The sequence below is a fragment of the Oncorhynchus gorbuscha genome, linkage group LG18 (assembly GCF_021184085.1).
Source record: "Oncorhynchus gorbuscha isolate QuinsamMale2020 ecotype Even-year linkage group LG18, OgorEven_v1.0, whole genome shotgun sequence".
Lineage (NCBI taxonomy): Eukaryota > Metazoa > Chordata > Actinopteri > Salmoniformes > Salmonidae > Oncorhynchus > Oncorhynchus gorbuscha.
This window is the reverse complement of record NC_060190.1, coordinates 32,891,683-32,904,212: the sequence shown is the minus strand read 5'-3', so window position 1 is coordinate 32,904,212 and position 12,530 is coordinate 32,891,683. Positions and strand designations below refer to the sequence as shown.

General features: G+C 42.4%; 1 protein-coding gene across 3 annotated transcripts in view; it reads right to left on the bottom strand.

Moving 5' to 3' along the window:
• ripor3 (RIPOR family member 3) overlaps positions 1-12,530 on the bottom strand; it is a 69,605-nt gene that overhangs the window by 13,704 nt on the left and 43,371 nt on the right. For 2 of the 3 annotated variants that reach the window (XM_046310273.1, XM_046310274.1), the window contains exons 5-13: positions 12,445-12,468; positions 11,831-11,884; positions 11,303-11,452; positions 10,492-10,555; positions 10,343-10,386; positions 10,020-10,145; positions 9,030-9,175; positions 6,341-6,470; positions 81-758 (exon numbers count right to left, since the gene is read on the bottom strand). In XM_046310273.1, the coding sequence (XP_046166229.1) occupies positions 81-758; positions 6,341-6,470; positions 9,030-9,175; positions 10,020-10,145; positions 10,343-10,386; positions 10,492-10,555; positions 11,303-11,452; positions 11,831-11,884; positions 12,445-12,468 (1,416 nt within the window). The remainder of the gene's footprint in view (positions 1-80; positions 759-6,340; positions 6,471-9,029; positions 9,176-10,019; positions 10,146-10,342; positions 10,387-10,491; positions 10,556-11,302; positions 11,453-11,830; positions 11,885-12,444; positions 12,469-12,530) is intronic. The other variant, XM_046310275.1, reaches the window with a different exon arrangement.

The following is a 12,530-nucleotide window of genomic DNA, read 5'->3' as shown; positions in this document are numbered from 1 at the left end:
AAGTCGGGGGAAATTGGTTCCAAGGGTTAAAGGGGTACAAAAGGTTACAGCATGTGTCAATGCATTCCCTAAGCACTCACTTTTAAGATGGTGTTGAGGTGCAGGATCTGGTTTTCTAGTGTCCTCAGCTCTCTCTCTTTGCACTCCTGGCTCTGTAGAGCCGACTCCAGCTCCCCCAACAGAGCACCGATCCTCAGAGCCTGAGCCTTGTGCTGGTTACTGGTCACCACCGGCCTGGCTAGAGCCTCCTTCTCCTGCTCCTGAATGTCCTCGTACCCAAGCCTCACCTCCATCTCCACACCTGGCCCCCCTTTGCTGCTCCTTATTGGAACAATCTCAGTGTCTGTCTCTCTACCAGGACTTGGGCTAGATCTGGAGCTGGGGCCCCCTCCATTCTGCCTGAGGATGTCCGGAGTGCTGTACCGCTGCTGCTGGGCTAGCATGGACCCCCGCTTCGTCTCCCCGGGTGTTGAGGGAGAGGAGAGGCCCGTGTCCGGGTCGGTCGGGGGCCACTCGTCCCCTGTCTCAGAAGTCCCTGGAAGTCCCCTCGACGTCCTCTCTTCTGGTGGGCTGCTCTCTGAGACTAGGTCCTCCGTCAGGCTGATTTGGGTCTGGCTGCCCCCTTGGCTGTACGTGGGGGTGGGGTTGAGGGCCTGGGAGGTGTCAGCAAGGAAGCTGAGTAGAGACACCCCTCGAGACTCCCGTGACACCAGGGAGAAGGAGCCCTCTGGGTCATGCTGGAGCTGTCGTACCATGGACTAGATAGAAGACCACAGATATTTTAGCCATGTTTCAAAATGGTTCTTTAGAGATGTATTTGAAGGGTAGTTCTTGGAAAAACCCATATAATTATTAGGATCTCTATGGAAAAGAGCACCAGAAAGCAGCCCCCTATATGTGTCGCCAATGTGAAATGACTAGGTTGTTAGTGGTGCACGCTAGTAACTTTCAGTCGATGACGTCACCCACTCTGAAACCTAGAAGCAATTGTTTTCCTTGCTTTGCTAGAGCTGCGGCTTTTGTGAAATGACAGGTTGCGATGCTTCCTGGGTGACATTTGTCAGTGTGCTCAGAGGGTCCAGGATGGGGCAAGGAGATGGACGGAAGCTAACTGTTACATAAGGATAAGACAAATAACCTTCATGGTGCAAGGCAGCACCCTTTGTCAAGAGTATAAAGAGAGAGGGAGGATAAGGAGAGAGACAGCATGAAAAACATAAGTATTTTGGTGTGAAAAGTATTGCATCCATACGTCCAGGCCTGACATCTGGACTGGAGACACATTCCAGATTCCTGGATTGCACAGGTACATGGGAGACATGCTTGGAAAAACATCAAAGCCCAACAAATACAGAATAAAACACCAACCTACAAAAGCATTACAATACATTTCCTCTAATACAATAGCCCTTACAGCTTGTTGAGCAGAATCCATAATTGAATTAAAATATACAAAATACAGGGTTTTCTTTGGTAAGACTTAACAGATAGGGACCATGAGGTGTGCAGGCATACCATACAGAGTAGTGTGTGTGAGATTGCCTAATAGAGGTAGGTTAGAATAGTCCCATATTCTTGTGCTATAGCCAACATTCCTTTTGGCGTCAAAAATTCATATAGTTAATTTATACAGATGTCAGATCTTAATCCTTACTAGTCGATTGACGCACCCAAATTTACATATAAACGTGTTACAAATGACTGAGTCATCCACGATTCACTAAAATATATTTTGAAAGTGGAAGCAAAATACTTTAAGCATATGTTCTATTTTCAGTCTCCTACATTTGCACTAACTGAAGTTGCCTGTAAGGAATTATTTCCTAATAATAATAATGTAAAAAATAGTATATTGACGCAATCTAAGTAACACAATAAAAAAATCCCCATCAAAATCTGTCTGTTTAAGCTAGAGATAGCTGGTTTTTTTTGTATCGTCTCAATGCACCACATCTGCCTATGTCCACCTTCCGCACCTACGGTGGGAACTACAGCGCTGTTTCTCAGATTAGGAGACATCCCCAAAAATCGGTCTTCTCACGAAAACATCTGAAAGGTTTGGCCTACAAACTAATTTCACCACTCCATGGAAAAACAAGACTCTCACTAACACGATGGGGACTCGTCTGAAGTCGGTACAGCCGATGTGTCAACTTCCGCATGAGGCTACAATACTTTACTTTCCTGGGGATGCTGTGAACCAAGCTGTACCCATTGTGTGATTGTGTTTATGAGTCTGTGACTAAAGAATGTGAAACAATGTGTATGTTGACTGCTTTTCATGAAATAAATGTTCATTTATAAATGTTTATAGCCTATAAGCTTAGGAAAAGGGGAGACTCTCACAAACACGATGGTGTTCTCCGTTTTTCACAAGTATCACAGGACTTGTCTGAAAGTAACCCAGTACTGGTTTAAATGGAATGGAAGTATGGAAGTAGTTTTGCATCGACAAAAAAGGGGTTAAATGTGTCCCAAATGTTTTTATATATTACCTGAGCTTTCTTATATCTCATAGAAATAGAACAGACTCTTCAAAACCATATTCCTATTTTATGACGGTTTGTTTTGCTATTTATGAATGTGTTATTCAATGCGTTTCTATGGGCTATAGCAGTAAAGGACAAATTCAATATTTTCTAAAATAATTTTTGTACATATTGTTATATCTACAGGGGGTCCTAAAATTCTAAATCAAATAGCTACATTACCACCCCCTAGGTATCAACATTTTTTAAAATGTATTATTTGATCAAATATTGCTTTCTGAAAAATACCAGTTCCCTTTCTCTCCATGCGGGAGCAGTTGAGTCATTGGGATCAGGGCTTGCTATCAAAATTATTTTCTCTCTCTCTCGCTCAAACGCTCAGCCTTAGGTCCTATTACTGCAACATTCAAATGTAATTAAAAAAAAACTGAAATGCAGCCATACACATCAACAACCGTCATTTTCTATAGCCTTAATAAAACAAGTTAGATATTGGTCTTCACTAGGCTACGACATACAAGTGTCAAGTGTATGATAAGGTCAAAATTGAGTTCAATTGTTATGGCTGCTGCCTCCAGAGTGCAATACTGTATAGGCCTACTGTGTCGGTGTTGGTTTGATTCCGGGCCATGCCCTTTCGGCACAAATAACTCGATTGACTTGATTTAGTTACACACATTTAAAATATGAAGAGTCCAGGGATATTTTACCCCTTATCTCGATAAGAAATGACCGTGCTAGACACTTTTTGATAACATAAGTAGGAAACAAATAAAATAATAACAGTAGACTACACCAACAGTTTCCATCCATACAAAGTGTTGGCTAAAATGCCACAGTACATTTGCCATGGTAAACAATGAAATACTTTATTTCTATTTTAGAGAATGCTTGTCAAATAGATACAGTGGGGCAAAAAAGTATCTAGTAAGCCACCAATTGTGCATGTTCTCCCACTTAAAAATGTGATGGGATGATGAGAGAGGCCTGTAATTTTCATCATATGTACACTTCAACTATGACAGACAAAATGAGGAGAAAAAAAACAGAAAATCACATTGTAGGATTTTTTATGAATTTATTTGCAAATTATGGTGGAAAATAAGTATTTAGTCACCTACAAACAAGCAAGATTTCTGGCCCTCACAGACCTGTAACTTCTTCTTTAAGAGGCTCCTCTGTCCTCCACTCATTACCTGTATTAAATGGCACCTGTTTGAACTTGTCATCAGTATAAAAGACATCTGTCCACAACCTCAAACAGTCACACTCCAAACTCCACTATGGCCAAGACCAAAGAGCTGTCAAAGGACACCAGAAACAAAATTGTAGACCTGCACCAGGCTGGGAAGACTGAATCTGTAATAGGTAAGCAGCTTGGTTTGAAGAAATCAACTGTGGGAGCAATTATTAGGAAATGGAAGACTTACAAGACCACTGATAATCTCCCTCGATCTGGGGCTTCACGCAAGATCTCACCCCGTGGGGTCAAACTGATTACAAGAACGGTGAGCAAAAATCCCAGAACCACACGGGGGGACCTAGTGAATGACTTGCAGAGAGCTGGGACCAAAGTAACAAAGCCTACCATCAGTAACACACTACGCCACCAGGGACTCAAATCCTGCAGTGCCAGATGTGTCCCCCTGCTTAAGCCAGTACATGTCCAGGCCCGTCTGAAGTTTGCTAGAGAGCATTTGGATGATCCAGAAGAAGATTGGGAGAATGTCATATGGTCAGATGGTAAAAACTCAACTTGTCGTGTTTGGAGGACAAAGAATGCTGAGTTGCATCCAAAGAACACCATACCTACTGTGAAGCATGGGGGTGGAAACATCATGCTTTGGGCTGTTTTTCTGCAAAGGGACCAGGACGACTGATCCGTGTAAAGGAAAGAATGAATGGGGCCATGTATCGTGAGATGAAACGTGGCTGGGTCTTTCAGCATGACAATTATCCCAAACACACCGTCCGGGCAACGACGGAGTGGCTTCGTAAGAAGCATTTCAAGGTCCTATAGTGGCCTAGCTAGTCTCCAGATCTCAACCCCATAGAAAATCTTTGGAGGGAGTTGAAAGTCCATGTTGCCCAGCAACAGCCCCAAAACATCACTGCTCTAGAGGAGATATGCATGGAGGAATGGGCCAAAATACCAGCAACAGTGTGTGAAAACCTTGTGAAGACTTACAGAAAACGTTTGACCTTTGTCATTGCCAACAAAGGGTATATAACAAAGTATTGAGATAAACTTTTGTTATTGACCAAATACTTATTTTCCACCATAATTTGCAAATAAATTCATTAAAAATCCTACAATGTGATTTTCTGGATTTTTTCTCCTCATTTTGTCTGTCATAGTTGAAGTGTACCTATGATGAAAATTACAGGCCTCTCTCATCTTTTTAAGTGGGAGAACTTGCACAATTGGTGGCTGACTAAATACTTTTTTTGCCCCACTGTATATCACCCATAGTCTGTTATAAAATGACTAAATTATTCAGATTACAGTACCAACCAGAAGTCAAACATATCTTGAAAGACTTTGGTTGCAAAGCAGGACTAAGGGTAACACCGACATCGTCTTTCAGGGAGTGGTAATGAGGTTACCAATAATGGTTGCAATTGTGATCAGCTGTGTGAATTTAACCAATAATAGGCTACTGTGTTTCCCTGGCCGAGTTGATGAGCTGATTTGGGCCATCTGTTGATTGACAGATGTAGGCCTAATGTAGAACAATACACTTTTCTGCAGTAGGGATGCCCGCCCACGTTTTATAATTAGGTCATGTGTAATTTGTCAATATAGTTCTGACCTTTGGTGTGGATTGAAAGCCTATATTGTGTGGCTTTAATGTTTACTTTCGTAAAGCTGTCAAGATGTATATGCATTTGAACCTATCCGACGATGATTTCGTTGAGCCGAGACATGTTGTGTCAGTGATCAGACTATTAATTTTACTTCTAGGAAAAATTTTAATAAACTAAATGAACCTGTGGGCCCTCACGTCTGCTCAGGCTGATCACTATGTCGCCCAGCAATTCAGGAGGCTCAGAGATGGAGCACGTAACTTAGACCATTCTAGCAAGCGTTAACAATACTATGGATACATAGGCAAAACGTTTTTGGGATTATTTTCTTTAAGGATTCCCCAAACCATAGCCCTAACTTTAAATAATTTGGAATTAACACCTAAACTGATAACCTTTGAGTTGCTTCTATAACCCTGTAACCACACACAATTAACCCAGTAACCACGCAGAGTGAATGCCTAAAAACAAAATCTGGAATATGTATGCCAGAGTCAGTGACTGTAACCACTGGACCACATAGGCACTGAGAAACAATAGTTTATTCTGCCTCTTGCTTGCCTTCAACATACAGTATCAACATACAGTATACTAAAGCTAAAAGTATGATACTAAAACTAAAAGTATCAACATACAGTATACTAAAGCAATTGATGAAATCCACATTAGAAATCACACAAGACATGCTGTAGCCTGCACATGGCCTACAGAAGGTACAATGTAGGTACGGTCCTGCATTGTATACAAACACCGCTTCCGGCTGCCCCCTGGTGGCGATTCTAAATATTTGTTCAGCGATTCAAATCCTCCTGCTGGAATATTATTTTCCTCTTGTGGCGAAAGGGGTCAAATTAAGATCCAACACCTGTACAGTGCCAATCCCAGAGGATAACACACGAAAACATTAAATACAGTTATTATTTCCAAAGTGATCAACTCTTCTATCATTCATTGTAAAAGCATACAATAGCATTACAATGAAGGATAGAAGAGTTGGCTATAGCACATACAGTATGGAACGAAGCTATGTCTGGGTCACTCACTATGAAGTATTTCTCTGTGAAGCTGGGTGTGTTGGGAGGGATCCAGCTGTACACTGAGCCCTTCCTGCTGTGGATGGACTGCCTGCTGGATGCAGTGGTGATTGGCCTCATCTCCCCACTGTCAAACGGACTTGGGAGGGAGAGAGAGAGAGAGAGAGAGAGAGAGAGAGAGAGAGAGAGAGAGAGAGAGAGAGAGAGAGAGAGAGAGAGAGAGAGAGAGAGAGAGAGAGAGGAGGAGGGAGAAATAGAAAGAGAAAGAGAAAGAGAAAGAGAAAGAGAAAGAGAAAGAGAAAGAGAAAGAGAAAGAGAAAGAGAAAGAGAAAGAGAAAGAATGTACACAACCGTTCAAATGTTTGGGGTCACTTAGAAATGTCCTTGTTTTAGAAAAAAAAACGTTTTGTTTTGCCCATTAAAATAACATCAAATTAATCAGAAATACAGTGTAGACATTGTTAATGTTGTAAATAACTATTGTAGCTGGAAATGGCAGATGTTTTGGGAAATGGCCCATTATCAGCAACCATCACTCCTGTGTTCCAAGGGCACGTTGTGTTAGCTAATCCACGCTTATCATTTTAAAAGGCTAATTGATCATTAGAAAGCCCCTTTGGAATTATGTTAGCACAGCTGAAAACTGTTGTTCTGATTAAAGAAGCAATAAAACTGGCCTTCTTTAAACTAGTTGAGTCTGGAGCATCAGCATTTGTGGGTTCAATTACAGGCTCAATTTGTCTAGAAACAAAGAACTTTCTTCTGAAACTTGTCAGTATATTCTTGTTCTGAGAAATGAAGGCTATTCCATGCAAGAAATTGCCAAGAAACTGAAGATCTCGTACAAGACTGTGTACTACTCCCTTCACAGAGCAGCGCAAACTGACTAAACAGAAACGAAAGAGGAGCGGGAGGCCACCGTGCACAACTGAGCAAGTGGACAAGTATATTAGAGTGTCTAGTTTGAGAAACAGACGCCTCACAAGTCCTCAACTGGCAGCTTCATTAAATAGTACCCGCAAAACACCAGTCTCAACGTCAACAGTGAAGAGGCGCAACTGGGATGCTGGCCTTCTAGGCAGAGTTGCAAAGAAAAAGCCATATCTCAGACTGGCCAATAAAAATAAAAGATTAAGATGGGCAAAAGAACACAGACACTGGACAGAGGAACACTGCCTAGAAGGCCAGCATCCCGGAATTGCCTCTTCACTGTTGACGTTGAGACTGGTGTTTTGCGGGTACTCCATTTTTATTTTTATTTTAGTGTAACTCATTCTCAGAGTAAACCAAAAGGTAGTTTATATGGCTGGTCGTCTGACTGAGAAAGCAGGTCAGAATAGCATCATGACAGAATGGCGGAGCAATCAGAAGGCACTTATTGATGGCCGAGGTTTAAACTACCAGCACTGTGAAGAGAAACCATGAAATGTCCTCCACCTGGAGTCTATATACCCACTGTAATCTGATCTGTGTGTGTGTGTGTGTGTGTTTCTGTGTATGTTTGTGTGTCCATGGAAGGGGATAGGATCAGCTGTTCTGTCACAGCTGGGTCATGTTAGAGGAGAGGTACAGTAATGGTCTGGTCTGTGTTTCAGTCAGTTTCAGTCCTCCCTCTCTTAGGAATGAATGAAAAACTGGCAGAGATAAATACTCAAATGATCTAAATCTGTCTAGCACTGTCTGAGTAGCAGCTGCAAATGTCCTTCTATTGATCTAATACATGCTTACGTTCAATTCTCAGAGAGAAAAAAGACTTAACTTCCAAACCTATGACCTACAGTATGACCTATAAATAAGAACCAGCAGATTTCCCTGACCATGTAACCTTCGTATAGTTTTATTTATAAGGAAGATATTTTTATGTTTTACTATTTTGAATTCCTACCTGCACACGTCACCACTAACTTCTCAGTATAATCAGGAATAATTCAGCACCCTATAACCATATAAACAGTGTACTGAAACTGATACAAATTTTAAAATGAAAGTTTATTTCAAATGAAACCTACACCACCACCTCTCTGTCATGGTTTATACCAATGACAGTTGGTGCAGGTTCTTTCAATTGCCTTCTTCTCTCTACTCTGACTTTCTTGCATCTCTGTCTGTCTTGAGTATTTGCTAGCAAACTGGGCCCTCACACTTTCCTATGCCGATGAGCTCAGGACAGACACAACTGTATTTGTTTCCTGTATTTCAGCCCCTTTTCAGGTGTCCCAACATTTCTTTTTACAAAAACATTTCAATTTGTCAGCAAGATGCATCAATTAATTCAGCCTTCAAAAGTGGTCGCCTAATGACAATCTGCGAATGTAATGACACGTTTTGGTGTTTTATAACAGATGTCTATTTCCATTCATCAAATGGCCGGTGCACAGTGCACTGGTTTGGATGCTGGAATCATTTTTGAGTGGACGAACGTGAGCAGGTAGCCTACTTTTTGAAGTGATTTGTTTGACACTCAGATGAAAACATCAGGACTGGTTGTGTTAATGCCACATTAAAAGGTAATACATGATGACCGTTATAATACATGTCTTATAATACATGTCGAACCCATACATGCTTTTGTGCATTCACCTGGAGTCCTTTGAAAAAAAATAGAGACCCCACCCCCAATGTCACGGTATAATTCATACTCTGCATATAAACATAAACCTTGTAAATCATTTTCCAAATGGCTAACTGGTGTACTTACTTCCACACCACCTCTAGTTGGAGCTTGACGGTGCCTAGTTCAGTGATGTCCACTACCATGAGCTGGGGTCGAGACATGAAGAAGTCAGCACTCTTACACATTACCACGCCAACCAGCAGGGAGCCCAGCCCCTTGACCTCTGTTACCTGAATAGAGACACATGATTGGTCAGTCGAAACGTCACGCAAGGTCAGAACTGTCTTACTCCTCATTCTTCAGGTGTCGACTCTTAACAATACAACGTTCTTCTTTCTCTAATCCTTTTCATTCACAGCCATTTACTTTTTCCGGTTTTCAAGATGTATTATCATGCACTTGAAGACTACTGTTTCAAGCTTTGAACGTCTGCAACTTCAATTGGACTTAGTTTGACTGGAAATTCTTTGGCCTTTGTAAAGATACCTCACTTAGCCAGAAAATGGGCTTCATATCTCTTTCACAGAAGGGATGTTGTTTTCCCCATCAACAGAGAATGTAACTTCATCCACATTGTGCACTGTTTGCCACTGCGTTTCCGCACACAAAGGACAGGAATACGCCTGTCATCACCACCCACATGGTCGTCCCTGACAGGATGTGACGTTCACACTGGTGTGTGGGCTTGCACCCGGAGAGCATCTGAATGTATTGTCATGTGTGATCCTGATGTGCCTGGATGTACCTGACAGACACACAAATGAAGTTTCCACAGGGGGAAATCAACCGCTTTCAACTGCTTCTCCATCTCATATGTCACCTCATTACCTCTGTAGTAGTGTGCTATGTGACCACACGTTGCTCCAGTCAAAAGTTTTACACTATGTACGAGTCAGACTGTCATTTCAGATGCAGCTCAGTCTAAATCTTTAGGGCCCAGTTTCCTAGGCACTGATTAAAACTAGCACCGTATTAAGAGCCTGTTTCAATACAGATTCTCAATTGAGCAAGGTTTTCAGTCCAGGACTAGATTTAATCTGTGTCTGGGAAGCCGCCCCCCCCAAAAAAGCTCACCTTTATATCAAAGTTCTCGTGGATGTGAGCGAGGAAGATCATCTCCTCCACATCCCATGACTGCCTATCATCCGTCTGGATTTTTCCCCGGATCTTCCACCTCTGCCTCCCCAGACGGATCACAACCTGGATGGAAAAAAGCATACATCTTTGAGACCGTGTCCCATATAGCTCCCTATTCCCTAGAAAGCTCACTACTTTTGACCAAGGTCCTTAGAGCTATGGGGATATGGTGCCATTTTGGCTGCAGCCTGGGTCTTTTTCCTCAGTTGTGGTTCCTCAGAGCGTTTTTCACCGGGATATGTTTTGATAGAGGCACTCACTTCGTATTGGTCGCCTGGGCATAGTCGAGCGAAGCCGATCAATCCTGTTGGAATAGATTTTTTCAGACAAAGTTGAAGCTTGCCACTGAGGTGTGCCATTTTTCGTATTCCATTTCACTAGAATGATGAAGGTTGAACATGTGTTTTACCTTTCATTTTGATGTGAAGCTCTCCCAAGAGAATCTCCAACTCCCCCTCCATGACACACATATCCTGAAAATGTGTGTAGGCTATGATCAGCAGTGGATTGCTACTGTACTTCATTTTCACAATTGATTTATTGATCTAACTGGACCTACAGGAGTTGTCTGCATGATCAGAGACTTATAATGTCTTGGTAACACTTTACACAAAGATTAACTTTATAAAGTATTTCTAGGTAGTTTGTACATTGTTTATTATTAGTTTATAATCTATCTATGAATTAATCAAACCTGTTTATAAACTACTTTTAAAATCCTTCAATGTATACTTGAATATGTCTAATAGATCTTATAGTGAAATTCTGTGAGTGAGAACCCATGACAAGAGAAGACAAATGGGAGATTCAAAGTCCATCTGTGAACCATACCTCCACACTATGTCAGTGGTAAATGGGGTTACGCTAGCTCACGTGTGACCCATACCTTCCCTCTGGCAATGGTACATAGAATTATAGTGTGTATTAGAACCCATGAAATATGAAGAGTAATGGTCCTTCAAGTACCCATCAGTGACCTGTGACTCCAGACTCAGCGGTTGGCTGCTAAGCGTATAACATGCGAATTAACTCATGAAACAGGACGATGAACAAGCTTTTGGTTGTCTGTTCATTGTCCCATATCCACCCGTATGTTCTAAACATGGAAACCGAAGGACACGTTTGACCAGAGGATCTGTGTATACGGTGTGTGAGATAACCCATGAAATTGTTGAGGTAAACGAAGTTGTGTGGCACCCGACCGCGTGTGACTGCAATACCTCCAGGCTGTGGCGATGGTTACGGTTGAGTTCCTGCAGGCTCTCTCTGGAAGCCCGTGAAGAGGGCGATAGAGCGAAGGCTTTCTTCATGTTCACCGCCCCCTGACACAGACGCCACTGAATACAGTAAGTCTCGTACAGCTCTTCCACCTAGAAATGTAAATATAAACAGGCAACCATTTTGCCCCCCTCTGGTTATTTATGAAGCTGTTGCTCCCACATGTTATTCTTCTTGATGCATCGATGCACATTGGTTGGTGGGAAAACCCCTCAGTGTTTGACTGTGGTGGAGACAGAATTGACACTACATAGACCTACATAGAGGTCATAGAAGTGTGGCCTGTGTTATCTAGCGGTTTGTGCTGTTGATCCTGGCATGCATGTATACCGGAGACAGAACGTGTTCGAAACTGAACCAATGGCCCTCTGACTCATAGATGTCATACCTTTCCTGTCATCTCTTCACTATCATGTCTGTTAAATAAAAACACCAGCAATATGCATTAGGAAAGTTATGGAAGTTGTTACCTTGCTGATTTGGAACTCCAGTCTTCTTATGTATCTCTCCAATGCTCGGATCTCCTGACATCGCAAAATCAAGTGGTACATTTTATGACAACAATTTTTAAATGTAATTTAAAAAATAAATAAAAACTTCTTTTTTTTACCCCCTTTTCATGGTATCCAATTGGTAGTTACAGTCTTGTCTCATCGCTGCAACTCCCATACGGACTCGGGAGTGGCGAAGGTCGAGAGCTGTGCATCCTCCGAAACACAACCCAACCAAGCCGCACTGCTTCTTGACACAATGCCCGCTTAACCCGGAAGCCAGCCACACCAATGTGTCGGAAGAAACACTGTACACCTGGCAACCGTGTCAGTGTGCATGCACCCGGCCTGCCACAGGAATCGCTAGAGCGCGATGGGACAAGGACATCCCTGCCAACCAAACCCTCCCCTATAACGCGGACGACGCTGGACCAATTGTGCATCACCCCATGGGTCTCCCGGTCACGGAAAGCTGCGACAGAGCCTGGACTCGAACCAGGATCTTAGACCACTGCGCCACTCAGGAGCCCCATGACAATTCATTTTGACCATTCGAAAAATAATAAGAGAGCAGGCAAAAATCGGTATCTCACCTTCTCCAAATCATACAGAAAAGCCTGAAAACAGAGGAGTGTCTAGGTTTATTTCTGGGAGATCTATATGTTTTATGAACTCGATA